Source organism: Sapajus apella, unplaced genomic scaffold (genome assembly GCF_009761245.1).
Source record: "Sapajus apella isolate SASKATOON/1434 unplaced genomic scaffold, GSC_monkey_1.0 scaffold34, whole genome shotgun sequence".
In the NCBI taxonomy this organism is placed as follows: Eukaryota; Metazoa; Chordata; class Mammalia; order Primates; family Cebidae; genus Sapajus; species Sapajus apella.
The window spans coordinates 11956642-11982274 of NW_022436974.1; the positions used below are offsets into that span (position 1 = coordinate 11956642).

At 34.9% G+C, this 25633-nt stretch overlaps 1 protein-coding gene across 2 annotated transcripts in view; it reads right to left on the reverse strand.

Annotated features, from left to right (window-relative positions):
• Positions 1–25633, reverse strand: part of FOLH1B (folate hydrolase 1B) — a 60149-nt gene that overhangs the window by 949 nt on the left and 33567 nt on the right. The window contains exons 11-18 of one of the 2 annotated variants that reach the window (XM_032295806.1): positions 23905–23987; positions 21569–21632; positions 17402–17469; positions 8620–8711; positions 7377–7467; positions 6138–6402; positions 5758–5839; positions 1025–1117 (exon numbers count right to left, since the gene is read on the reverse strand). In XM_032295806.1, coding sequence (XP_032151697.1) covers positions 1025–1117; positions 5758–5839; positions 6138–6402; positions 7377–7467; positions 8620–8711; positions 17402–17469; positions 21569–21632; positions 23905–23987 — 838 coding nt within the window. The remainder of the gene's footprint in view (positions 1–1024; positions 1118–5757; positions 5840–6137; positions 6403–7376; positions 7468–8619; positions 8712–17401; positions 17470–21568; positions 21633–23904; positions 23988–25633) is intronic. The other variant, XM_032295807.1, reaches the window with a different exon arrangement.

The window sequence follows — 25633 nt, forward strand, 5'->3', positions numbered from 1 at the left end:
CTAGAGTAGAAGGACAAATTCCAAAGTAAAGAGGTAAATAAGACCAGAAGTAGTGACTCATGCCTGTAATCCCATACATCAGGGAGGCCGAGGCAGGAGGATTACTTGAGGCTAAGAGTTCTAGATAAGCCTGGGCAACATAGGGACACCCTGTCTCTACAAATGAAAGTACAAATATTAGCTGGGCATGGTGGCATGTGACTGCAGTCCTAGCTTCTTGGGAGGCTGACGTGAAATTGCTTGAGTCCAAAAGTCTGAGGCTGCAGTGAGCTACAATTGCACAACTGAACTCCAGCCTGGGAGACAAAATAGGACCCTGTCTCTTAGGAAAACAACAACAACAACAAAAAAGTGGGATGGAGGGATGATAGACAAAAATATACTGCCATTGGCAATCCAGTCAACCTGTTTGGAAGATGCTCTCACTCTCAAGCCTGACCCTTTGATAATCTCTAGAAAGAAAGTTAGGGGCCATGGGCTGTCCAATGATCCATCTTATTCTGCAATATTTAGAAGATCAGGGGACAGTCAGTATTTGGTAGAAAAAATGCAACTGTAAGGATTTAGAAGGAAATGAAGCCTCTAAATATCAACATTAGGGAAAAAAATAAATATATATGTATTATATACATTATATATATAGAGATGTTTGGATTGTGTGTATACCTAAGCAAAAATATATTTAAAATAAGAAAGGAGCTAATATTGTACACACAAGACTATAACCATGAATTTATATTTTTTTCTGATAAAATTAGAGAGATTTTCATTTTCTCCTGCGGCTTTCTGGATCTTCTATATTTTCTAAATAAATATATATTCTTTAATAATCAGAAAGATACGCAAAATGAAGATATACAAAAATCATGTTACATCATATGAAGAAACACTACAACTATCACTTACTACCTATATTTTAAAATTTTCTATTTGCTTGCAAGAAATAAACTACATTTTTCCACAGTGCAAAAAAATAAAAATAAGATAATGTGCTATTATAGAAGGGAGTCATATTTTTTCTTACCTATAAAAAGGCCTGTCTGGTAACCCTAATGGATCAATAAATGCTCGTTCTAGAAACATCAGTTGATCATTCATCATTCTTAATAATATTGGGCTGAGAAAGAAAATGAATATAATTATAACTTCATGAAAATGTTTCTACCCAGAAAATAAAAATTTTAGAACAAAACTGAATCTAGTTATCTCTGGGGATGGGTTCCAGCACCACCCCCTACACCAAAATTTCTGCAAACTCAAGTCCTGCAAGGAAGACACATGTATATGAAAAGACGATCCTCCTCTTCGGAATTAACAGGGTGAAAATGAACAAACTACCAAGCAAATTAAATTAATCTCTCAGTATAATGATCCAGATTTAAGTCTAAAAATTACTTAAAATGGTATCTTTTCAAGTGATTTTTCAGAATGGCTTAAGTACAGCATTCTCGGAGTCTGATAAGACTTTCTGAATTAACTTGCTCTGCCTCAGGGAGGAAATGTAGCTATTGTCTGTGGTATCTGAAGCCACATCTGATCCCCTTTGGGTTAGCTGCCTCCAATATAACTCTTATCACATGCTTAATGCCCCTTTGACATCTTAGTCTTCATAGTAAGACAATGAGATAGGCAATTATATAAACTAGAAAATGTTTATGAAGCACATGGCTAGTAGTACAAATGAAATGTAACAGTTTTGGTTTTTTTAAGTTTCTATAATCCTCTTACTTTATATTTTTCATTAGTTTCTCATTAGCTACATCTGTGGTTCTCAGATTCAAGCTCACAGAATGAGCATCATTCCGTGATAAAAGTTCTAATGTATCAAAGCTAAAAGAAAGATGACTATTGAGATTTTTTCCATATAAATGAATGTACTCACTTAAAATCCTTTTTTCTAGATTTATGTCCATCTTTTTTGATATTTTTAACAAAATCATTTTCTGTATGCTATGATAATATTTGCAAAAGTAAGTTTGAAAATAAAGGTTTGGCAAAATAAGAAGTTTACCATATTTAAAAATAACAAGGATAGTCGGCCCTCCATATATGAGGGTTTTAGTCCTTCCCATATTGTATTTTACTCTGTTTTCTTAAGAGATGGAGTCTTGCTCTGTCACCCAGGCTGGAGTGCAGTTGCTTGATCATAGATCACTACAGCCTCAAACTCCTGGGCTCAAGCTATCCTGCCTCAGCTTCCTGAGTACCTGGGATTACCGTGAATAATACTGAATTTTCCATCTGTGTTTGCTTGCTGATGTGAAATCTACAGATAGAGAGGGCTCATTGTATTAATTGAAAAAAATTCATGTATAAGTGGACCTGTGCAGTTCAAATCACTGTTGTTCAAATGTCAATTGTAAATTTTTAATTTATGTAATATGCAAATTAACAACACACATAACTACCATATTTTTTAAATCGCATACACTACTATACGGCTCAGGCTTATAAAAGCACAGAAACAGCTGTATGTGCCAATGGGAAAAATAATAGTGATTTTTATTTACATTGGCTTAATAATTAACTGATAAACCCAGATGTACAAATATAACAAGGTTTTCTTCACCTTAGGTATCCTAATAATCTACTCACTGAAGTAACATCAATATTAAAATAAGATGACCTGCTATAATTTTCCAGCAAGATGCCTGGAAAATTATAAATATTTACCAAGTGATAAGTAATAATAGTCCTTTTATTTTTAAAGCTAAACTTATTACGAACACAAGAGATGGTGATTACCTCAGTCTTTCAACAGTATTTCTATGTCTCCAATGTATCAAACACTCCCTGCTTTTACAGACTTACATTTCAAAAGGAGTGTTGGGGTTATTATTGTAATAAGAATGATTCAATATAATTAAAAGTTTATCTGCAAGCCCTGAATAGTTTAATAATGAGTTACTGAATTTAATACACCAATTCTGTCATAATTTAATTAACTAATGAGAAACAATTATTTCAATAAGGAAGCATAAATCATCTTACTCATTAATTTATCTTTTGCCTTTTATAATTTTTACCAACAGCATTTAGTTATCATTTCCTATGTGCCAATTACTATTCTGAATGTTTATATAATATGTGGTTTTTAATCTCCACAGCAATTCTGCAAGTTGAACAGAGTAATAGCCCCATTATGTAGATGAGATAACAAAGGATCAGGAGTTAAATGACTTGACTAAGTTTACACTAGAAAGTTTTTAGAGTGAAATAGGAGGCCCATATTGTTCTTTCAACTGCACCCCGTTGATAAAAGAAAAAATAGGAATAACTTAAACCCCCATAATTTGGATTTGAGCTATTTTTAACATTTATGTATTTAGCATCATGAATTCAGATTCTGTGATAGTATAAAGGTAAATGAAACAAAATACCTGTTAGCAACTCCCAGAAACAGATGAGGCAATCGAATGAAAGATAATTTCAATAAGGTGCTATGGGTTTCTGAAATCCTTAGATTTCAAAGTTTTGGTTGAGAAATTCGATATTCAGTTTAATTTACTTAGTCTGAATTTACTATTAATGTGTGCAATTTACTATTAATGTGTGCAATCTCAGGTGTTTCAGAATTTGTAAATACCATATAGAGAACAGGATGTATCTTTACTATCATTTAGAGAAAATAAAACAAATATAGAAATACTAAAGGAAAGGAAAGCTGAGTGTGCTAAACAATAAGTGTTCTAAACAAACCACATTTCAAACCATGGGGCATTTTCTCAGAGGGAGAAAATATATTTTTTTTAAATACAGAAAGCAAACCAGCTTTATAGAATACATGGTGTTTGGGATGTCCTGAAAATTTATTTCTCATTGTTGACATTTTACTCACATATAAAAATTGTAAAGAATTGTAAAGAATAAGAAAACAATTATTCCAATAGCCCTCAGAGGATAACACAATTATTATAATAATTTTTAAATTCCATTTAAGATTTTTCTATTCATTAAATAAAAATTAATAAAATTGTATTTATAATTTTATAAGCTTTTTGCTTATTTCATATTTTATTCTAAGTATCTTCTTATATTGTATTTCTGATAACCTATTTTAATGATTATAAAATGTTCAAATTGGTGAATATCAAATTTTTAGTAATTTCTCTTCTCTTAAGCATTAGGTTATTTTGAATTACTTGGCATTATAATTTTATACTTCAAATCTTTCTCCAAGCAGTCTTTCTTTTCTAAAATTGAGACTTTTTCCTAAGAAATAATTCAAGAAATGAAAATGCTATGTCAAAGCACAGAACTCTGTGACATCTCTTTAACACTTTAGCAATATGTATCTATCTTTTTCAAAAAGGCAAAAATAATTTATAATGATATCAGAAAAGCATGGAGAGCATATGCTGCAGTGTACCAGCTACATCAATAGACACAATCAAGATTTAAATTGCTATTAATGTGTTATAAGAATAAGATCACATTACCTTGATTAGTATTTCTGAATTAGGCATTAGTGAACTGCAATATTTTGCTATGTTTCTTTACAGGTGTATCTTTGACAACATTTTTTAAATTATTTGTCTTGTTTCTTACCAATATTTTCAATTTGTTCTTTTGGACTGTTTAATTCAAAAAATATTTTTATAATGCATGTATTACTCTCTTTTCACTTTTGCTGGAATATAAGTTTTCAACTTTCATTTTTCATTTGAATATTTTCATATTCTGACCATTTTAATGGTTTCAAATCTGATTACATTATTTCCCCATTGCTTCTAAACTTGGCATCTGTCTTTCAAGAAATTTTTATTTTTACTAAATAATTCTTTACACCCATTGTTTATGTTAACATACAATGTGAAGTGCAATTCTGAATTTACTTTTATAGCAGATACTGACATAGCTTATACAATATTATGGTTGAGTAATCGTTCCCCATTGATTTTTGCTGTATGCTTTATTACTAATACTTCCTTATGTATCAATGGACCTATTTCTAGATTATCTATCCTGATCTTTCTATGTATCCTAACATCAGCTCCTAGGGATTTGATATTTATATCATGCCATATTTAATACACAGATGTGTACCCTCAAAATTCTACTAAAAAAATTACCTTAGTATTCTCACCAAGTATTCTTCCTTCCATCTTAAATTTTTTTCAAATTTTGTTGTACTTGTGTAATCTTACACAGAATTAATTCTAAATGTTTAACATTTCCAAAATTAATAGCTTTAAAAATTTTCTATTCTGGATACATAGACTTTTGCCAGATGTAAGTGGAAATAAGGAGCTCTATATGGAGATAATGACAAAAAAAGAGGTAGAAATAAATCATGCTTTGAAAATTTAATGATCTGGCTGAGTTATGATGTACAGATACTGAAACAATAAGAGATAAAAATGAAAAAAGCTGGGGTCACACAGTGGAGGACCCTCAATGTTAAGCAGAGTATACTATAACCAATCAATTGACAGGAGGGAGAAGCTGACATTTCTGAGCAGCATAATTCCCACTCAGAATGTCGAAAATAGATCTTCTGAGATAGAGCACACTACATAGAATGTGCTACAGTAGAAAGACAGAACACAACAGGAAATGGCACATATATACCTATACCAAATTTCTGAACTTAAAATAAAACTAAGCAAAAAAACAGCAAGAAAATCCCAAAGTCAATTCAGCAACAGTGATGTTATTTTCCTTTTAATTATATACAATTACACACACACACACACACACATGTGTGTGTGTGTGTGTGTGTGTGTGTGTGTGTGTCTGTGTGTCTGTGGAACATACTTGCTTTTGTCAAAGTTCTGGAGTCTCCCACTGAACTTGGAAGCAATTTCTGTAAAATTCATTATTGCAGAAAAAAGTGAATCTGTAATAGAAATTGAGATCATCAAATGATTAAAGAACATAATTTCTAATGGCATTGTTCTATAGTTCCAGAAAAGGAACAATATAGAAGCCATCTTTTGTGTTTTACAAGGTATTTATATTTTTATATTGTAAGATGTGAGCATTCATAAAATGGAAAATACATTTATAGACATAAACAGAATACTGGATCACTTGAAACAGCAATCAATAATAAATGACCTAAGATAGCCCATTATATTCTGGAGATTAATAGAACCATACAGATGATGAATTTGAAAAAGGAACGGTAACATTACCAAATGACACACTGTATGTCTTCATTTCCTGTGGATATTTCCTATAAATATTGTAGAATTCATCAGCATATTTTCTTAAAACTTCAGCATAATCTCGACAATCAAAAGGGAGCACTATGGAATTGGCCAGTTCAAACACCATTCCTCCGCGAACCTGGGCCACAGTGAGGTGATATTTAAACATCGGATCATAAAACTTTTCCACCAACTCATATGTTTCATAGATGCTGTGATACAGTGGATAGCTGCTGAATTTGTTCGTTTCCTACAGAAAGAATAACAAAACACATTTCTTATATGATAGCTTATAATAAAATGATTAGCACCACATTTACTATTCATGTTGGTAAGACTGGTCAGTGTTGGATCACACATTCAATATATAATGTGACTTTCACACATTCACAGTATATTATACTGATATGGTTTGGCTCTGTGTCCTCACCCAAACCTCACCTTGAATTATGATAATCCCCACATGTCATGGGAGAGACCAGGCGGGAGGTAAAGGAATCATGGGCAGTGTGTTTTCCTGCACTGCTCTTGTGATAGTGAATGAGTCTCATGAGGTCTGGTGATTTTATAAAGGGAAGTTTCCCTGCACGTGCTCTCTTGTTGGCTACCATGTCAGATGTAACTGCTCCTCATTTGCCTTCGGCCAGAATTGCGAGGCCTTCCCAGGCTTCACAATGTGGAACTGTGAGTCAATTAAACATCTATACATTACACAGTCTCTGGTATGTCTTTATTAGCAGCGTGAGAACAGACTAATATATATACCATTTTTCATTTGTTTAATGACTCGTTATTTGTTTCATAATGGGAGAATAGTAAGAGATGGAAATCCAAATATACTGATTAATTTTGAATGATAATGGGGAGATGCTGATTAATTCTGAATGATAAGGAGGAGAGTGAAGTCAAAGACAATTCCTACATTTCCAACTTAAATGACTGAGTGCAGTGCCACCAAATGAAACAGGAAATATGTTTAAGGGAGTACATGGATGTTCACATTTTCAGACATGAGTATTGATACCAACTGACATTTGAATTTAGGGTAGGAACACCAGATATGAGTTATCCTATGTAGAAGTGACACTGTCAACCATTGAGACATCACCTGTGCTTTCAAATTTCTCTATTCCTCTGATGCTGGAGTCACTTTTTGGAGTCAGAATTATTCATTTAATTAAAACATATTCATAAATAATCCTGAATAATTTGAGATACACTTACCCAATTTTTAGTATATCGTACTCTGCCTGAAGCAATTCCAAGTCTTTGGAAGAACACCTCAAAATCATTTCCAGATCCTAATTTGCTAATCCTTTTAGGGATAAAATAAGAGAATTGCTTTAGAGTAATTTGTTCATTAAGTACAGATTACATGCCCATTAAGCTAAACTCCATTCTTGGTATTATAAATACAATTTTAAACATACAGTTTTAGACATGCAGCAAAAATATGAAGAGGAATATTAATTTGATCACAAAATATCTAATTCTATAAGACTATTTTGTGTAGGACTGACTGTCACATTTTGTTAAAGGTTTCTAAAGCTGGAAAACACTTTCTTTAAGATTATTTCATTTCATTTATCATATTTCATTTGTTGTACATAACAGAGTGAAAATAAGTCAACATTTTGCAGACAATTTGGACATAAATTCTGCTGTTAATATAAATAATTTGTGCTGTTGACATTGGTAATCTCAGACTACTGAGATATTTATACTTGTATTGTTTTGAAGACACAATTAATGTTAAAGTGATGCTTCTTTTTTGTTACACTAAGCAAAATATCTGTTAACTATATGATATTCAGAAAAAGAATAATTACAGGGTGATGAGGTGACAAAAAATGAGAATTACTTTTTACTATTATCTCCATTACGTGTTGAGCATCCCTAATCCACAAATCTAAATTCTGTATCAAAACATCTCATGCACCCCCAAAATATGTACACCTACTGTCCACTCACAAAAAATAAAGATTAGAAAATTAAAAAAAAAGGAAAAAAAAAAACAGAATGCTGTAAAATCCAAAAGGTTTTGAGCACCTACATGATGCTGAAAGGAAATGCTAACTGAAGCATTTCAGATTATGTATTTTGAGATTATGGATGTTCAACTGGTAAGTATAATGCAAATATTCCAAAATCTGAAAAAAATCCAAAATCAAATACTTCTCCATCCCATGGATTTCATATGAGAAATGACCAATCTATATAATCTGTTGAAATGTACCATATGTATATATTACATATTCTAAAGAGAAATCATGTTTTGATGTCCTGCAGATTTAACTGTAAAACACACAATAATATTTGATTTGTGAACCAAAGGAATGCTCTTCCTTCATCAGATTTTAGACCATTTTGAAAGTTATTTTTTCACTTAATGATTGAAAGAAAATACGCTTTTATTTTCAAAACAATCCCACACTGAATTCAATGGAAATTTCATTTGTTTGTTCACCTGGGTATGCCACTGAAGTCGGGGGAAGGACTTTTTTTATTCCAGCTTTCATAAAGAGATTTGCCTTCAAAGTCTTCATCAGGGCTTTTCAGCTATATAAATTAAAAGAGAAAAAAAAGAGAATGCTTCTAACTCAGATATATTAAAAACTAAATGTCCATTAATCAAAAGTGAATAACTAAGCCAGAGTTCAGCAAAAACAAGGATGCTATCCACACATTAGCAGTCATTAAGAATTATAATACATTTCTGACAAATGGGAATATACTAATGTTATTATATATAGGTTGAATTATATTATAAAAATAAATGTATGAAGTACATAGCATAAACAGGCTACACCAAATTCATACCAAGCCATTGTCTTTAGATGAATGGCAATAGCATATGATCTTTCTGTTCATTTTTCTTATTTAAAAGAGACTACACTCAAAACGATTTCTCCTCTCACAACAAAGAAAATAAAAAGAAGCAAGCTGGTTAAGGAAAAGTATTCATTTTAATATTGTTTCTTGCCAGTAGAGTTGCCAAAGTCATTCAATAATATATAATAAACTATAATATGATTGAAATTTTATTTAGTTAATTTTTTATTGTAATTGTGTTAAACACGGGGATTAAAATACATGTTCTGGTTTTGCAGATGGGAAACCTAAGGGAGCAAAACATGACCTGTTAATGAATTTGAGGCTCAGAGCAATAGAAGTTGTGCCAAAAATATTTAGCAAGCTAAACTAATTAATGTCCCGTAGTTATTTACAGGTAACTGAACAACATAAGGTTTAAAATATTTTTATTTTATATTTAACTAAAATCATATGTATTATTTTTCAACGAATACAATTCAAAAAGCTTATAGAAAACCTGTAGAATTTAAGATATTTTGTAGATGACAGGGATATAGAGATTAGCAAGACATACAGCATGCTCTCTACTAGTGGGGACTATAAGTAAAAATGTAAAATTCAATGTGTTAGGTAATTTAATAGAAATACATGCAGAGTTCTATGGGAACACAAACTGTGTTTATATAAGCATAGGGAGTGAGTAAGCAATCAACATCTTAATTCATAAAACATGGATAAATAAAACAACAAAATAATTTCACTCAAGTTTACATTTACACAAAGCTTTGAAATAAGAGACAGTACAACTTAATTTATTCTAAGAAGTATACATTTGAAACAGTGTAAAACTATATTACTAAATATTAGGTTATTCACAAAAATGTAAAATAGTACAAATCACTCTCCCAAATCAAAGTAAAACAAAACCAATAATTCTTAAGCATCACATAATTTTAAACCTGACTTGGAGGATAATGTTTTGCAATTGTCACTGGGTGTCACCAATCCAGGTAGTAAACAAAAATAACTTCCAAGCTTCCTAGCATTTATCTTAAATTACACAAATGCCAGCAATTACCTTAAATACTAAGTTTCAGATATTTAAATTTTTATATGTTCCATGGCAACTGATTTATAAGGTAAGACAAATGACAGAGTTCTTAGTTAACTAGGTGATTATATATTTTCAAATTAATTTTTTATCTTAGGATATATTATCATATATAATTAAATTTCATTCTTCTTTTTAACTTTTTTTTAAGTTAAGGAGCACAAGTGCAGGTTTGTAATATAGGTAAACTTGCATCATGGGGATTTGTTGTACAGATTATGTCATCACCTAGGTATTAAGCCTAGCACCCATTAGTTATTTTTTATAATCCGCTCTCTCTTCCCAACCTCCATCTTCCTAAAGGCCCCAGTGTGTGTTAATTCCCTCTGTGTCAATATGCTCTCATCATTAAGCTCCCATGTATAAGTAAGAAGATGTAGTATTTGGTTTTCTGTTCCTTCATTAGTTTGCTAAGAATAACAGCCTCCAGCTCCATCCATGTCTCTGCAAAGGACATGATCTCATTCGTTTATATGGCGGCATAATATTCCACGGTGAATTTGTACCATATTTTCTTTATCCAATCTATCATTGACAGATATTGAGATTGATTCCATGTCTGTGCTGTTATGAATAGTGTTACAATGAACATACACAAGCATCCATCTTTATAATAGAATGATTTATACTCCTTCAAGTTTGTACCTAGTAATAAGATTATTGGGTGAAATGGAGTTTCTGTCTTTAAGTCTTTGTGGAATCATGACACTGTCTTCCACAATGGGTGAACTAATTTACACTCTCACCAATAGTGTATAAACATTCCTTTTTTTGCCACAACCTCTCCAGAATCTGTTATTTTTTTGCATTTTTAATAATAGTCATTCTGACTAGTTTTAGATGATATCTCATTGTAGTTTCGATTTGTATTTCTCTAATGATCAGAGATGTTGAGGTTTTTTCATGTTTCTTGACCACATATATGTCTCTTTTTGAAAAGTGTTCATGTCCTTTGTCCACTTTTTAATAGTATTGTGTGTTTTATATTGTAAATTTGTTTAAGTTAATTATAGATGCTGGATATTAGACCTTTGTCAGATGCATAGTTTGTAAAAATATTTCCCATTCTATAGGTTGTCTGTTTACCCTGTTGACTGTTTCTTGGTGACGGTGGTGGTGTTTTGTTTTTTGTTAGTTCATTTGCTGCTCAGAAACTCTTTTGTTTAATTTTATACCAGTTGTCAATTTTTGCTTTTGTTGCAATTGTTCTTGGCATCTTCATCATGAAACCTTTGCTCATGCCTATATCCTGAATGATATTACCTGAATGATATTACCTATGTTTTCTTCTAGTGTTTTTATAGTTTCAGGTTTTTCATAAGTCTTTCACCCACGTTGAGTTAATTTTTGTATACAATGTAAAAAAGTGGTCCAATTTCAACCTTCTGTATATGGCTAGCCAATTATCTCAGCACCATTTATTGAATAGGGCATTCTTTCCCCATTGTTTTTCATCGGGTTTGTCAAAAATCAAATAGTCGTAGGTGTGCAGTCTTATTTCTTGGTTCTCTATTCTGTTCCATTGGTCTATGTGTCTGTCTTTGTACCAATACCATGCTGTTTTGGTTACTGTAGCCTCATAGTATAGTTTGATGCCTCCAGGTTTGTTCTTTTTGCTTAGAATTGCCTTGATATGCAGGCCTTTTTTTTGTTTGTTTGTTTGTTTTAATCTATTCGTCTCTTAATGGATCCATATTAATTTTAAAATAGATTTTTCTAATTCTGTGAAGAATGTCAATGATAGTTTAATAGGAATAGCACTGAATCTATAAATTACTTTGGGCAATATGACCATTTTAATGATATTGATTCTTCCTATTCATGAGCAGGGAATTATTTTCCATTTATTTGTGTCATCTCTGATTTCTTAGAGCAGTGGTTTGTAGTTCTCCTTGTAGTATCTTTCACCTCCTGAGTTATCTGTATTTCTAGGTATTTTATTCTTTTTGTGGTAATTGTGAATGTGTGTTAATTTTTGACTTGTCTCTTGGCTTGCCTATTGCTCGTATATAGAAATGCTAGCAATTTTTGCAAATCAGTTTTGTATCCTGATACTGCTGAAGTTGCTTATCGGTTTAAGAAACTTTTGGGCTTTGACAATGGTATTTCCTGGATATAAAATCATGCCATCTGCAAACAGGAAGAGTTTGACCTCTTCTTTTATTATTTGAATGAACTTTATTTCTTTTTTTTTTTGCCTGATTACCCTGGCCAGCACTTCCAATACTACATTGAATAGGAGTGAGAAGAGAGGGCACCCTTATTTTGTGCTGGTTTTGAAAGGGACTGCTTCCAGCTTTGGCCCATTCAGTATGATGTTGACTGTTGGTTTATCATATATGGCTCTTATTATTTTGAGGTATATTCCTTCAATACCGAGTTTAGTGATAGTTTTTAACATGAAGAGATGTTCAATTTTATTGAAAGCTTTTTTCTTCATTTATTGAGATAATTATGTGGTTTTTGCTTGCAGTTCTGCCTATGTGATGAATCACATTTACTGATCTGCATATGTTGAATCAAACTTGCATCCCTGAGATGAAGTCTACTCAATTGTGGTGGATAAGCTTTTTAATGTGCTGCTGGATTCAATTTGCCAGTATTTTGTTGAGGTTTTTTGCATCAGTGTTCATGAAAAATATTGGCCTGAATCTTTTTGTGGTGTTGTTGTATCTTTGCCAGTTTTTGGTATCAGGATGATGCTGGCCTCACAGATTAGTGAAAGAGGAGTATCCCCTCCTAATTATTTTTAAATAGTTTCAGTACAAATAGTACCAGCCCTTCTTTGCACCTCTGGTAGAATTCAGCTGTGTATCCATTTGGTCCTAGACTTTTTTTGTTAGTAGGCCTCAGTTTCAGAACTCATGATTGGTCTGTTCAGGGATTCAATTTCTTTCTGGTTCAGCCTTGCGAGGGTGTATGTGTCCAGGAATTTATCCATTTCTTCTAGATTATTTTTAGTTTATATGCATAGAGGTGTTTATAATATTCTCTAATGTTTGTATTTCTGTGGGGTCAATGGTAATATTCCCATTATCATTTCTGATTGTGTTTATTTGAATCTTATCTCTTTTCTTCTTTATTAGGCTAGCTAGCAGCCTATTTTATTAATTTTTTCAAAAAAATCACCTCCTGGATTTGTTAATTTTTGAAGGGTTTTTCATGTCTCCATCACATTCAGTTCAGCTGTGGTCTTGGTTATTTCTTGTCTTCTGCTTAGTTTTGGGGTTTGTTTGCTTTTGTTCTCTAGAACATTAAGTTTTGATATTAGGTTGTTAACTTGAGATCTTTTTTAATGTGGGCATTTAGTGCTATAAACTTCCCTTTTAATTCTGCCTTAGCTGTGGTCCCAGAGATTCTGGTACATTATCGTTGTTCTCATCAGTTTCAAAGAACTTCTTGATTTCTACTTTTATCTCACTATATGCCCACAAGTCATTCAGGAGCAGATTATTAAATTTCCATGGAATTGTATAGTTTTGAGTGAATTTTTTACTCTTGATTTTGAATTTGATTGCATGGTGGTACAAGATACGTTTTTTTATTTCAGTTATCTTGCTTTTGCTGATGAGTGTTTTACTTCCAATTATGTGATCAATTTTAGAGTAAGTGCCATGGATTGATGAGATGAGTGTATATTCTGTTGTTTTTTTGGTGGAGAGTTCTATAGATATCTATCAGGTCCATTTGATTAAGTGCTCAGTTCAGGTCCTAAATATCTGTTAATTTTATGTCTTGAAAATTAATTAATATTTTTAATAGGCTGCTAAAGTCTACCATTATTATTGTGTGAGAATCTAAGTCTCTTTGAAGGTCTCTAAGAACTTGTTTTATTAATCTGGTTGCTCCTGTGTTATGTGCATATATATTTAGGACAGTTAGCTCTTGTTGAACTTAATTCGTTACCATTATGCTCTTCTTTGTCTTTTTTGAGCTTTGTTGGTTTAAAGTCTGTTTTGTCAGAAACTAAGATTGCAACCCCTCCATTTCTCTGTTTTTAATTTGCTTGGTAGATTTTCCTTCATCTGTTTATTTTGCTTGGTAGATTTTCCTTCATCTATTTATTTTGACCTATGTGTCATTGCATGTGAGATGGATCTCTTGAAGACAGGGTACCAATAGGTCCTGGCTGTTTATCCAGCTTGTCATTCTATGTCCTTTAATTGGTGCATTTAGCCCATTTACATTTAAGATTAGTATTGATATGTATGGATTTGATCCTGTCATCATGATGTTATCTGGTTATTTTTCAGACTTACGTGATTACTTTACAGTGTCACTGATCTGTGTACTTCAATGTGTTTTTTGCAGTGGCTGGTAACAGTCTTTCCTTTCCATATTTAGTGCTTCTGTCAAGAGCTCTTCTAAGACGGAACTAGTGGTAACAAATTCCCTCAGCATTTGCTTGTCTTAAAAGGATCTTATTTCTCCTTCACTTATAAAGCTTAGTTTGGTTTGGTGAAATATGAAATTCTGGATTGGATTATTTTTTTTCTCAGAATGTTAGAAAAACATTGGCCTCAATCTCTTCTGGCCTGTAGGGTTTCAGCTGAGGAGTCCACAGTTAGTCTGATGGGCTTCCCTTTGTAGGTGAACTGGCCTTTCCCTCTAGCTGCCTTTAACATTTTTTCTTTCATTTTGCCCTTGGAGAATCTGATGATTTTGTCTTGGGGATGATCTCATGGAGTATCTTATTGGGGTTCTCTAAATTTCCTGAATTTGAATGTTGGCCTCTCTAGCTATGTTGGGAAAGTTCTCGTGGATTATATCCTGAAATAACTTTTCCATGTTGTTTCCACTCCACCCATCTCTTTCAAGTATACCCATCAATCATAGATTCAGTCTCTTTACATGATCATGTATTTCTCAGGGGTTTTGTTCATTTCTTTTTCTCTATTCTTGTATGCCTGTATTATTGCAGAAAGACAGTCTTCCAGCCCCTAAGATTCTTTCCTTCACTATGTTGCTATGTCTATGTTGCTATTAATACTTGTGATTGCGTTGTGAAATTCCTGCACTCTTTTCAGCTCTCTTAGGTTGCCTACATTCTTCTCTCTATACTGGCTATTTTGACTGTCAGTTCCTGCAATGTTTTATCATGATTTTTATCTTCCTAGAATTGGGTTACAACACACTCCTTTAGCCATTCCACTCTTTAGGCTTTGGAGAGTTCAGGCAACTAGAGGTGGAAGCAACTGTCTCTATCCATATTTGAATTCTACTCCTGTCATTTCAGGCATCTCAACCTCAGCCCAGTTCTGAACCCTTGCTGTAGAAGTGGAGGAATCTGGAGGAATAAAGGCACTCTGGCATTTTGAGTTTTCAGTGTTCTTGTACTGATCTTTTCTCATCTTTGTGGGCTTATCTGTCTTCAATCTTTGAGGTTGGTGACCTTTGGAGAGGTCTTTTTCTTTTTTGTTTTAAACAGTCTGGCCAATTTTCTGCATGGTTGCTGTGTTATGCTGGGGTCCACTCTAATCCCTAGTTGCCTCAGATATTACAGTACCTGGAGGAATCATCAGTGAAGGCTGTGAAACAGCAAAGATGGCAGCCTGCTCCTTACTCTGAGAGCTCCATCCCAGGGAGTTATAGGCATGTTACCAGCCTGAACAGACCTGTAGGAGTTGGCTGGAGACCATATTGGGAAGTCTCACTCAGACAAAAAAAAAAAAAAAAAAAAAAAGGATCGGGGCTTAGTTTAAAAAGTAGTCTGGCCATGTTTTTGTAGAGCAGCTGTGCTACGGTGGGGGTCCACTTCAGCTCTTGGTTGCCTTGGACACTCCAAAGTCTGAAACCTGGGATGACGAAGTCACCCAAATAGCAAAGATGGTAGTTTGCCTCTCCTACTGGGAGCTCCATCCCAGGGTGTCCTAAAACCTCTGTCAGCCAGAGAACACCACTGGGGGTAGCCAGAAATCCTGGTTGGGAGGCTCCACCCAGTGATGAGGAATGCAGTGAGGGGACCTGCTTTATAAAGCAGTCTGGCCACATTTTTGTGGGGCCACTGTGCTGTGCTGGGGTACTGCTTCCACCCCTAGTCACCTGAACTCTCCAAAGCCTAAAGACTGGAATGGCTAAGTCACCCAAACAGCAAAGATGGCAGCCCACCCCTCCACCCACCACCCCGCCCCCGACTCCCACCACCACCCAGTGCTCTGTCCCGGGTAGGCGCAACTCTGTTACCAGTGACTGGCTGAAAATCCAAACAGTAGGCCTTATCCTGTAAGGTGCTGTGGAATTGCGGCCTGCAGACCATTGCTTTTCAGGCCCCTGAATTCAGCCTCTTTTTTCATAGGTATGTATGGGTGTCTAATCTCCTGCTTTTGTGGGAGTTGCAGCTACTTCTGCATGAAGCCTGGAAAGCTGCAGTATCCAAAGCTCCTGGGTCTCTGTTACATGCGTGAGTGGCTCTTCTGCCAAGATTCCATGCAGCTCTGTGTGTCAGACTGAAGGACCTGGTAGAGTGGGTTCACGAGTTGCAAAGATCCACAGAAAAAGCATGGCTTCCTGGGTTTTCACATTCACTCATCATTTCCCGGGGCAGGGGAGGTTTCCTTGACTCCATGTCCTTCCCAAATGCGTGGTCATACTGCGTTGCTTTTCTCCATTTTCCTTGGGTCGGGTTGTTTCCTTCATTAGTCCCATTGTGAGTGCCTGGATGTTTGAGTTGAAGGTGCTGTATTTACTTGCCCTTCCCATTTCTCTTTGTGAGAGCCACACACCATAACTGCTTCTAGTCAGTCATCTTGGCCATTCCTCCGTTCCATTCTTTTGAAACCAAAGCTTAACGACATTTAAATTTTATTTATAATCCCTATCTGAAAAAATATAATTATGGTCTCACCTAGCCTCTCTCCCTGGAAGCCAGCAGCTGGTATTTTTATGAATATTCTTTCTCAATCAATTAGAGCATTTAACGATTCCTGTGTCCTGAATTGATTGGTATTGCTATACTGAAGAGTATAAACACGTTTTTAAATTAAGGAGTTCAGCCATAGTTGGTTCAACTTGGTTCAGCTACTGTACAAGTTGTGTGTGACTTTGGTGGCCAATGTTCTTTGAGCTCGGTTTCACTGTTTTAAGAATGGAGGTGGTAGACATAATGCTACTCATGAGCCACCTGACAGTGGTGTGGTGAGAAATGAGGAAACCTGTGTCAACAGTCTACTAGATGTGATGGTCTATGGTGATGTGATGTCATATTTGTTATATGAAAAGAAGACAAGAAGTTAGAAAACAACATCAGTGTTTATCATAATAATACCTCAAGAAAACACCATAGGTAGAGCTTGAATTTTGATAAATTATATGTAATTATTTTTACCTCTTTTGTTAGGTTGTATACCAAGCTGTACATTAGTGGTGTACAATCAACTCTCAGAGTGTAGTTTCCTGAAAAATAAGAAAATAATAGATTTTAAACTTTAATTTCTTTCTGTTATGATTTTCTTCAAGGACCACTACTAACTCCCTAGCCAGAATGATTGTTGTAAAACCTGATTTTAACTCTAACTCTCCAATGGCTTCCCATCTAACTCTGTAAAGTCCGTCATCCTCACCATGGCCCACAGTGCCATATATGAAACCACCCCAGGTCACCTCTCAAAATCTGCATTTCACATTCCACCCAAAAATATTCCCTCAGCATCTTTGCACACACTGTCCTTTCAGAGATTTCCCCTGATCGCCCTACCTAAAATAGCACTCTCTTACCCCCTAATTTTAGCCACTCTCTCTTTCAACCTTGGCTCATATTTCTCCACATTACTCATCTATTTAACCTAAAACATACTAAGTACTTGTCTTTTTATTATCAGCGCTCCCACTAGACAATCCCACAGGAGAAGGTGCACTCTTTTGTTTGCTTCCATAGCGCAGAGCTTAGCACGATCCCAGAATTCAGCATTTAACTAATCAGTATTTGTCGTGACAATGAATTTGTGAGCCAGGTGCTCTTCTTAGAGCTGCAGTCCCCATTCCTCAGGAGGTCTAGGGCTGATGGGTGTGGCAATGAAGTGAAGCAGCCAGGAGAGGAGTTCTTGGGAAGCTAAGAGAGTGCAGGGAGGGGCTGCTGACTGGGAGGAGTTTTGGGGTAAAGGATTCAAGACAACTTCACAAACTTTGAGGAGGGAACTCTTGAACTGAGTTTCCTAGAACCAGAAAAACACAGTTGGGTGGGGTTGGGGGGGATGGGAATGTATTTGCAGCTAAGGGCATAGCCTGTGCAAATGCCCATAAATGTAAATGCACACAAAACACTCAGAGGATGGCAACCAGCTTTTATCCCAAAGCCTCAGATCCATGTTTGAGAACAACAAAAGTTGAGGCTTTAAAAATAGTGACATCTCCACAGAATTGTTTATGGAACTTAAGCATTTAATTTTAGAATTCTAAAATTCATCTGGAAGAATAAATATGTAGAAACAGCCAATGTAATTTTTCAAACAGAAGTGCTTATAAGAGTGGAAATGTTTACAAGGGGGAATAGTTTGGCAGCATTTATTACAATTTATAAGAGTGGAAATGTTTATAAGGGGAAATAGTTTGGCAGCATTGATTACAATTTAAACGCACACATTCTAGACCAAACAAGTATAGCTTTCTTCCCTCTCTTCACATTATATGAGAAAAGCATGCAAATAAAAGAATATTTACAACAAACTGAAGCAATCTGACCAGCAGCTACAGAATTGACACAGAAATTGTCCTAGTAAATACAAAGTAGAAGATTTTTGTTGTCTGGTGGTAGTGCTTGTTTTTTAAGGGAAACAGAGCTGTCTGCTGACATGGAAAGTTTTTCATGTGTTGCTGAATGCAAAAGGCAAGATGTATAAGGTGGCGGGAGGCAATAGAGTATAGTAGTTAGAAGGATAAAGTTGGAACAGACCAGCCTGATTTGGGTCTAAGCTCAATCCTTCACTAGCTGTGTGACCTTCGGAAAGTTACTTAACCTCTCTGAGTGTCAGTTTCTTCTTTTGTGCAACAGAGATAATAAAAGTATTTACCTACTTATCTCAGAGGGTTATTGTGAATACTAAATAATATTTTTACATGTAAAGCACCTGAGATAGCACCCACTACACTGTTGGTACTTTGTGGAGCTAAATATTATATATTAATGTCAACATGATGGAACCATCCAACACTGAGGACAGTAGCACCTTTGGAGAGAGGACTAAGTTTGAGAGTGGTTTGCATTGCGGAGTTTTGCTTTATTTGTAAAATTTACATTTTAACATTAGAAATTTCAGAATATATTATTCTTTGTATTGAGAAAGAAATATTAATACAATGTAAAATATAAAACAAAATGAGATGACTGGTGTCCCAATCATATAGTACCTCCTGTCTTTTGTTCTTGATTTTGAAATTTATAGAGACACAATGAAGCAATTTCAAGCCAGGGATGATATAAGTAGCAAAGCCTAATCATTGTTTAAAATACATTAAAATATCCAATCTTAAAAAACTAAGGTCAACTATGATGGCAAACACCTGTTGTCCCAGCTACTTGGAAGGCTGAGGTGGGGGGATCAATTGAGCTCAGGAGTTTGAAACCACCCCGGGCAACACTACAAGATCTCATTTCAAAATAACAATAACACAATTAAAAAAAAAAACTATCAATAAAGAGAACATTATTCTACATCTCAAGAAAATATATTTGGAGTATTTATTCTGGGTGGGCATATATATACACACACACACACACACATATATATATATATATATATATATATATATATATATAAAATCTTATGTGTTTTTAGTAGGCGTAATGTTATTAATCAAAGTTAACATTTTTTTGACATTTACTCTGTGCAAGGCACAGTCCGGGAGCTTTGCAAATATAACTTTTTTTCACCCTTGCAAGAGCCTTTGAGATAGGGGCTCGTAGAAGTTCTATTTAGAAGTGAGAAAACTGAGACACAGAGAGTAAGTAACTTGGGTCACACATAAGAAGTCAGGGCCAGGAATGAATCCAGGCAACTGATGCCAAAGGTCAGGCATTAGCTGGACATCTAGCGCTTGCCTGTAGTCCCAGCTACCAAGGAGGCTGAGGTTGGAAGATCACTTGAGCCGGGGAGGTCAAGACTAGTGAGCCATGATCGCTCCACTGCACTCCAGCCTGGGTTGCAGAGTAAGACTCTGTCTCAAAAAAATAAACAACAATAACAGCAACGAAACAGAAAAAGAAAAGGCAAATGCCACCATAACTCCATCAAGATCTCATGTTCTAAGTGTTGTCATAGCCAGTTTATTAATACACTACAGAAAACATTCTAAAAAAATTCCGCCTTCATTCATTTATTCCTTTAGTTTTTACAACCATGCCACAAATATTTATCTAATAAGATATTAGGAATCCAGGAGTGAATAAGCAAGATACTGTCTGTTCCTTGTTAAGGAATACAGTCTATTATTTGTAAGACAAAAATTGAATAATGACAGTAATGAGTGCTACAAAGACATGTCTTCCCTGAAATAGTAACATTTCAAAGGATTTACGGATAAGAATTAAACAGGTAAAGAGGTGCTGGAGAGCAATCTGAGTGTAGAGAACAGGAGTGCAATGGCCGGGATATTGCATACGGTCAAGATACAGAATTAACAGCAGAGCTGGAGTGCAGTGACAATGGACTCTTTCATTTTCATGGAAATCAATCTGAGATTTCCTTTAGTTTGACCATTTGCTTATTGAAAGTATTTCCATTCTTCAAAGTCAGCCTCGAATGCCTATCCTATTTCTTAAGCCTTTCCTGAAGTTTCTATTATTCTCTCCTCTGAACTCTCAGAGCAGTTTGATCTTAACCTTTTTAAAGTACCTGCGTGAATTATAATTCAAGATTGATTTAGTATATTATCTACACTGAGTGAGCCACCATGCCTGGCTAATTTTTGCATTTGTAGCAGCAACGGTGTTTCACCAAGTTGGCCAGGCTGGTTTTGAACTTCTAACCTTAAGTGATCCACTCACTTCAGCCTCTAAAGTGTTGTGATTACAGGCACGAGCCACCGTGCACCTCAAATGGTACTGTTTTTCTATACCATTCTAAAGTATAGAACTCTTTAGGTCCCTGACTTAATCATTCAACAGATACTTACTAAATTCCTGCTGTATATAAAAATAAATCTGCCAGATGAAGCTAATCAAAGAATGCTGCTTTTCTGAATTAGTACTCTATACTTCAAAGCAAAAAAAATAGAAAGAAAGAAGAATGAGGAGGAGGAGGAGAAGAAGAAGAAGGAAAGAAGGAAGGAAGGGAGGAAGGAAGGAAAAGAAAGAAAAGGGAAGCAAAGGAAAAAAGGAACCTGCTCACCTAGGACTCACACAACTCTCAACTAGAGTTCACACGCTGTTTCCTGTCAGAGGCTGCAGCAGATTCCCCAACCACATGTGAATAGATAGCCTTCCTTGTTAATGCATAATTTATTAACTACGCACTCCTAGTTTCATCACATCTTTTCTTATGAGAACAACGGTATTCACCTTCTATAGAAGAATCAGCATTAATATAGGCCACACCACGCTCTTGAAGGAGTCTTGAATTCTCCTACAATAAAAAAGAAAACTATACACATAAAGTTACAACCCACTCCCCCTCCCCCACAAAATGAACACCTACATTAAATGTATGTGGATTTCTAATTAAGCTGACCCACATTAATGACAAATTTGACATAAGAAATTCTCAAATAACAGCTGCTTTGAAAGAATTTCAATAAAGCTTATTGGTAGGAAACAACAAGCACAACGTATTAAAAGCCAATATTTAAGATGAAACTGTTCATATACTTACGGTAAGTGGAAAAAGTTAAGTTCTTAACCATGCTGTAGTTTATTCTTCAAAAAACTGTCTTAGCAAACATGAAAGACCTTAGACTTTTCAGCAAAAATCTTCCTATAAACATCTCATTATTTAAGCAAAGAATTTGAGTCATATGGAATGAAGGTATTTTGAGTTTATAAAATTTCAAGTTAAATTTCATATTATGAAAAATATGTGAACTTAAATCATCTGACCATGAAGTCAGGTTCTCCTGTAGGATGGCACCATCTACTGGTCAATAATGATAATTGAACATTTTTAGAACAACGTGTAGCAAAGTTTTTTTTTGAAATATCAATGTGGATTCTGAGTCTCTAAAGTACATAATTTCCTAAGCATTCTGACATTAAGATAAAAAAATGGAAAAAAAAGCAACTGTAAGTGAAAAAATAATTTGAAAGACACAAATCACACCACGAAAATCTTTAGGTTCTTCCAGATATTTGCATAATTCTTTCTTCTAAAACTTTGACTAGGTCTACAGGAGCATTTTTTTTTCCAAAGAAAATTAAAGTTTACAGGGTTTCACATAATATCTGGATTATGACAGGAGTCAATAAATACTTGCAGCTTGACTGGAAATTAGTGAAATAAACATTGACTTTGCATATATTTACTTTATAGCTAATGTTACTGCTATATAAAGCCAACAATACATGCAAGTAAAATTACTTTTCAAAGGGCTTAGTAAATATCCTGTGGTGGAAGTTTCTGACTTACTTTTAGCATAATTTAATATAGAGTAGGTCGTTATGAATTAAGAAAGATAAATGAAAAGTATACCTTACTGCCAGGTGTGGTGGTGCATGCCTGTAATCCCAGCACTTTGGGACGTTGAGGCAGCGGATCACTTGAGCTCAGGAGTTCGAGACCAGCCTGGCCAACATGGCAAAACCCTGTGTCTACTAAACATACAAAAATTAGCCAGGTGTGGTGGCACATGCTTGAAATCCCAGCTACCGAGGAGGCTGGGGCAGGAGGATCACTTGAACCCAGGAGGCTGAGGTTGCAGTGAGCAGAAACCATGCCACTGCACTCCAGCCTGGGCAACAGAGTGAGACTCCATCTCAAAAAAAAAAAAATGTAGTTAGCTTTAGGAGATATTTTGGAAAGTGTAATAGAATCAAGATAGAAACCAAACATGAAACAGAGGAATTTGATTTCATGGTCAGGAAATAGAAACAATTTAACTCCCATTTTTCATAAATTTGAAATAGCTTCATTCTCTAAGAACCAAACAAGGTTATCCATTTAAATGAGATGTTTATGGGAAGATATTCATTGAAAAGTCTGTTAGATCGTTCATATTTGCTAAGACAGTATTTTAAAGAATAAACTACAGTGTGGTTAAGAAAATGACTCCTTGTTTTGATGTTTGGTTTCTAGCATACCTACTTATTTACTATCATACTCCCAGGAAATAAAGATAAATTAATTTTGATAATTGAAATTAAGTGGCTCTAAAAAGTTCAAACAAAACTTAGTTCTTGTCCTGGCATGGTGGCTCACGCCTGTAATCCCAGCACTTTGGGAGGCCAAGGCGGGCAGATCATGAGGTCAGAAGATCAGGACCATCTTGGCTAACACAGTGAAATCCCATGTTTACTAAAAATACAAAAATAAAAATTAGCTGGGCATGGTGGCATGTGCCTGTAGTCCCAGTTACTCGGGAGGCTGAGGCAAGAGAATCGCCTGAACCTGCGAGGTGGAGGTTGTAATGAGCCGAGACTGCACCACTGCAAACCAGCCTGGGTGACCGAGTGAGACTCTATCTCAAAAAAAAAAAAAAAAAAAAAAAAAAAAACCACCTAGTTCTTTAGCAACAGATATTTTTATTGCTGATTTTTGAACAAGAAAATGTTGCTTCAGACTTTAGGGGAAAAAAAGCTTTGAATATTTTCTCATTATATTCACTTCTCATTTTTACATGCTTGCCAAATAAGTCCTGGCTACTTTATTTTACAAAAAGTTATATTGTAGCAAATTACCTACTAACCTCTGCCCACTCAGTAGAACCAAGAAGACCAAATTCTTCTGCATCCCAGCTTGCAAACAAAATTGTTCTTCTAGGTCTCCACCCTAAAATATATGTGTATATTAAAATGCTGGAAAAAATTCATAATATACCCAGGACACTACCAAGCCCAGATGAAAAAAAAAAAAAAGTCATTGTTTGGGAAAGGCAAATTGTGGTAAAAATCTTTACTTACGTAATTTTCCTTTGTACGATTTTAAAGTTGTAAATACAAAATAACACAATTACATAGAAAAGAGGGGAAATGTAGACAGTAAAAATCTTGCAAGGTCATAAAACATTCTAATAATTTTATAATGATTGGCAATTCATAAGGAGTAATAAGTAATTGGTGGTCTGCAACTGCTTAAAACAAAGGAAGAAATTTCCAGATGCATTCGGTGTTCCGAAAGCAGATGTAACAGAAAGAAAATCCTTTAGAACGCTTTCTTATTGTTCTGACATCAAATGAACAATTGTTCATTATCAACTTGTTGTATCATTTCACTCCATTCTCTGCCAGAATTTATCAAAAAGGGCTCAGTTAGCAACAGCAATGTTTGCTGTTGCTGAAAACCACATAATTCAAGAGTGAGGATGATGTTTCTTGTATGTTATAAACACTGACCATGGAGTTAAGGCAACATCTTGTGTCAAACCTTGATTCTCTCACTAGCTGCATGACTGAGGGAAAGTTACTCATACCTACTACACTTTCATTTCTTCATCTGTGTCCCAGGAACAAGAGAGTAAAGATAAAGACACCACTTGATTGTGGGATGATTAAATGGAATAATGATTAGAAAGCACTTAGTAGGTGCCCCCAAAATTCTGACTTGTCATCATCTTAGTAAATATTTCATGTGTGCTTAAGAATGTGTATACTATAGCTATTGACTACAGTCTTTTAGTTTTGTCAATAGTATTGTTCAAATTTTCTACTATTCATCAGCATTCCATTTCGTTGACATATTCTATAATTGTCACAGTGATGTTTTGTATAGTTACCACAGGAATGTCCTAGCTAAATCATGAAACTGTTTTGTAATAAAATTAAACACTACCTACTTCGTGAACTATGTAAATTTAGATCTCCATTCTTTTGTTGGCAAGTGGCTCAAGCCTGTAATCCCAACACTTTGGGAGGCCAAGGCAGGTGGATCACCTCAGGTCAGGAGTTCGAGACCAGCCTGGCCAACATAGCGAAACCCCATCTCTACTAAAAATACAAAAATTAGCCAGGTGTAGGGTGGTGCATGCCTGTAATCCCAGCTACTCAGGAGGCCAAGGCAGGAGAATTGCTGAAAACCGGGAGGGGGAGTTTGTAGAGAGCTGAAATTGCTCCATTGCACCTCAGCCTGGGCAACAAGAGAGAAACTCCATGTATATATGAGATAGCTGTGTATAGAAAATAACTGAGCACCTTTACATTTTATTTTAAATAGAGACATCATGGTTTTGTGGACTGGTAGTCAGAAATTTGAGTTTGAGCCCTGGTTCTCTTATTCTGCCACATGCTAGCTACATAATCCTGGGAAAAAATACTTGATTCTCTAAACCTTGATTAACTTATCTGTAACATGAGAAGATAAATATGTATGTCTTCCTCCTAGTTGCTAGGACTTGAAAATAGGTAGGACATATAAAAATAGTTTCTCAAAGAAAGTAAATATTATGCAAACATCATACATTAGGATTGTTTTTATTGTTG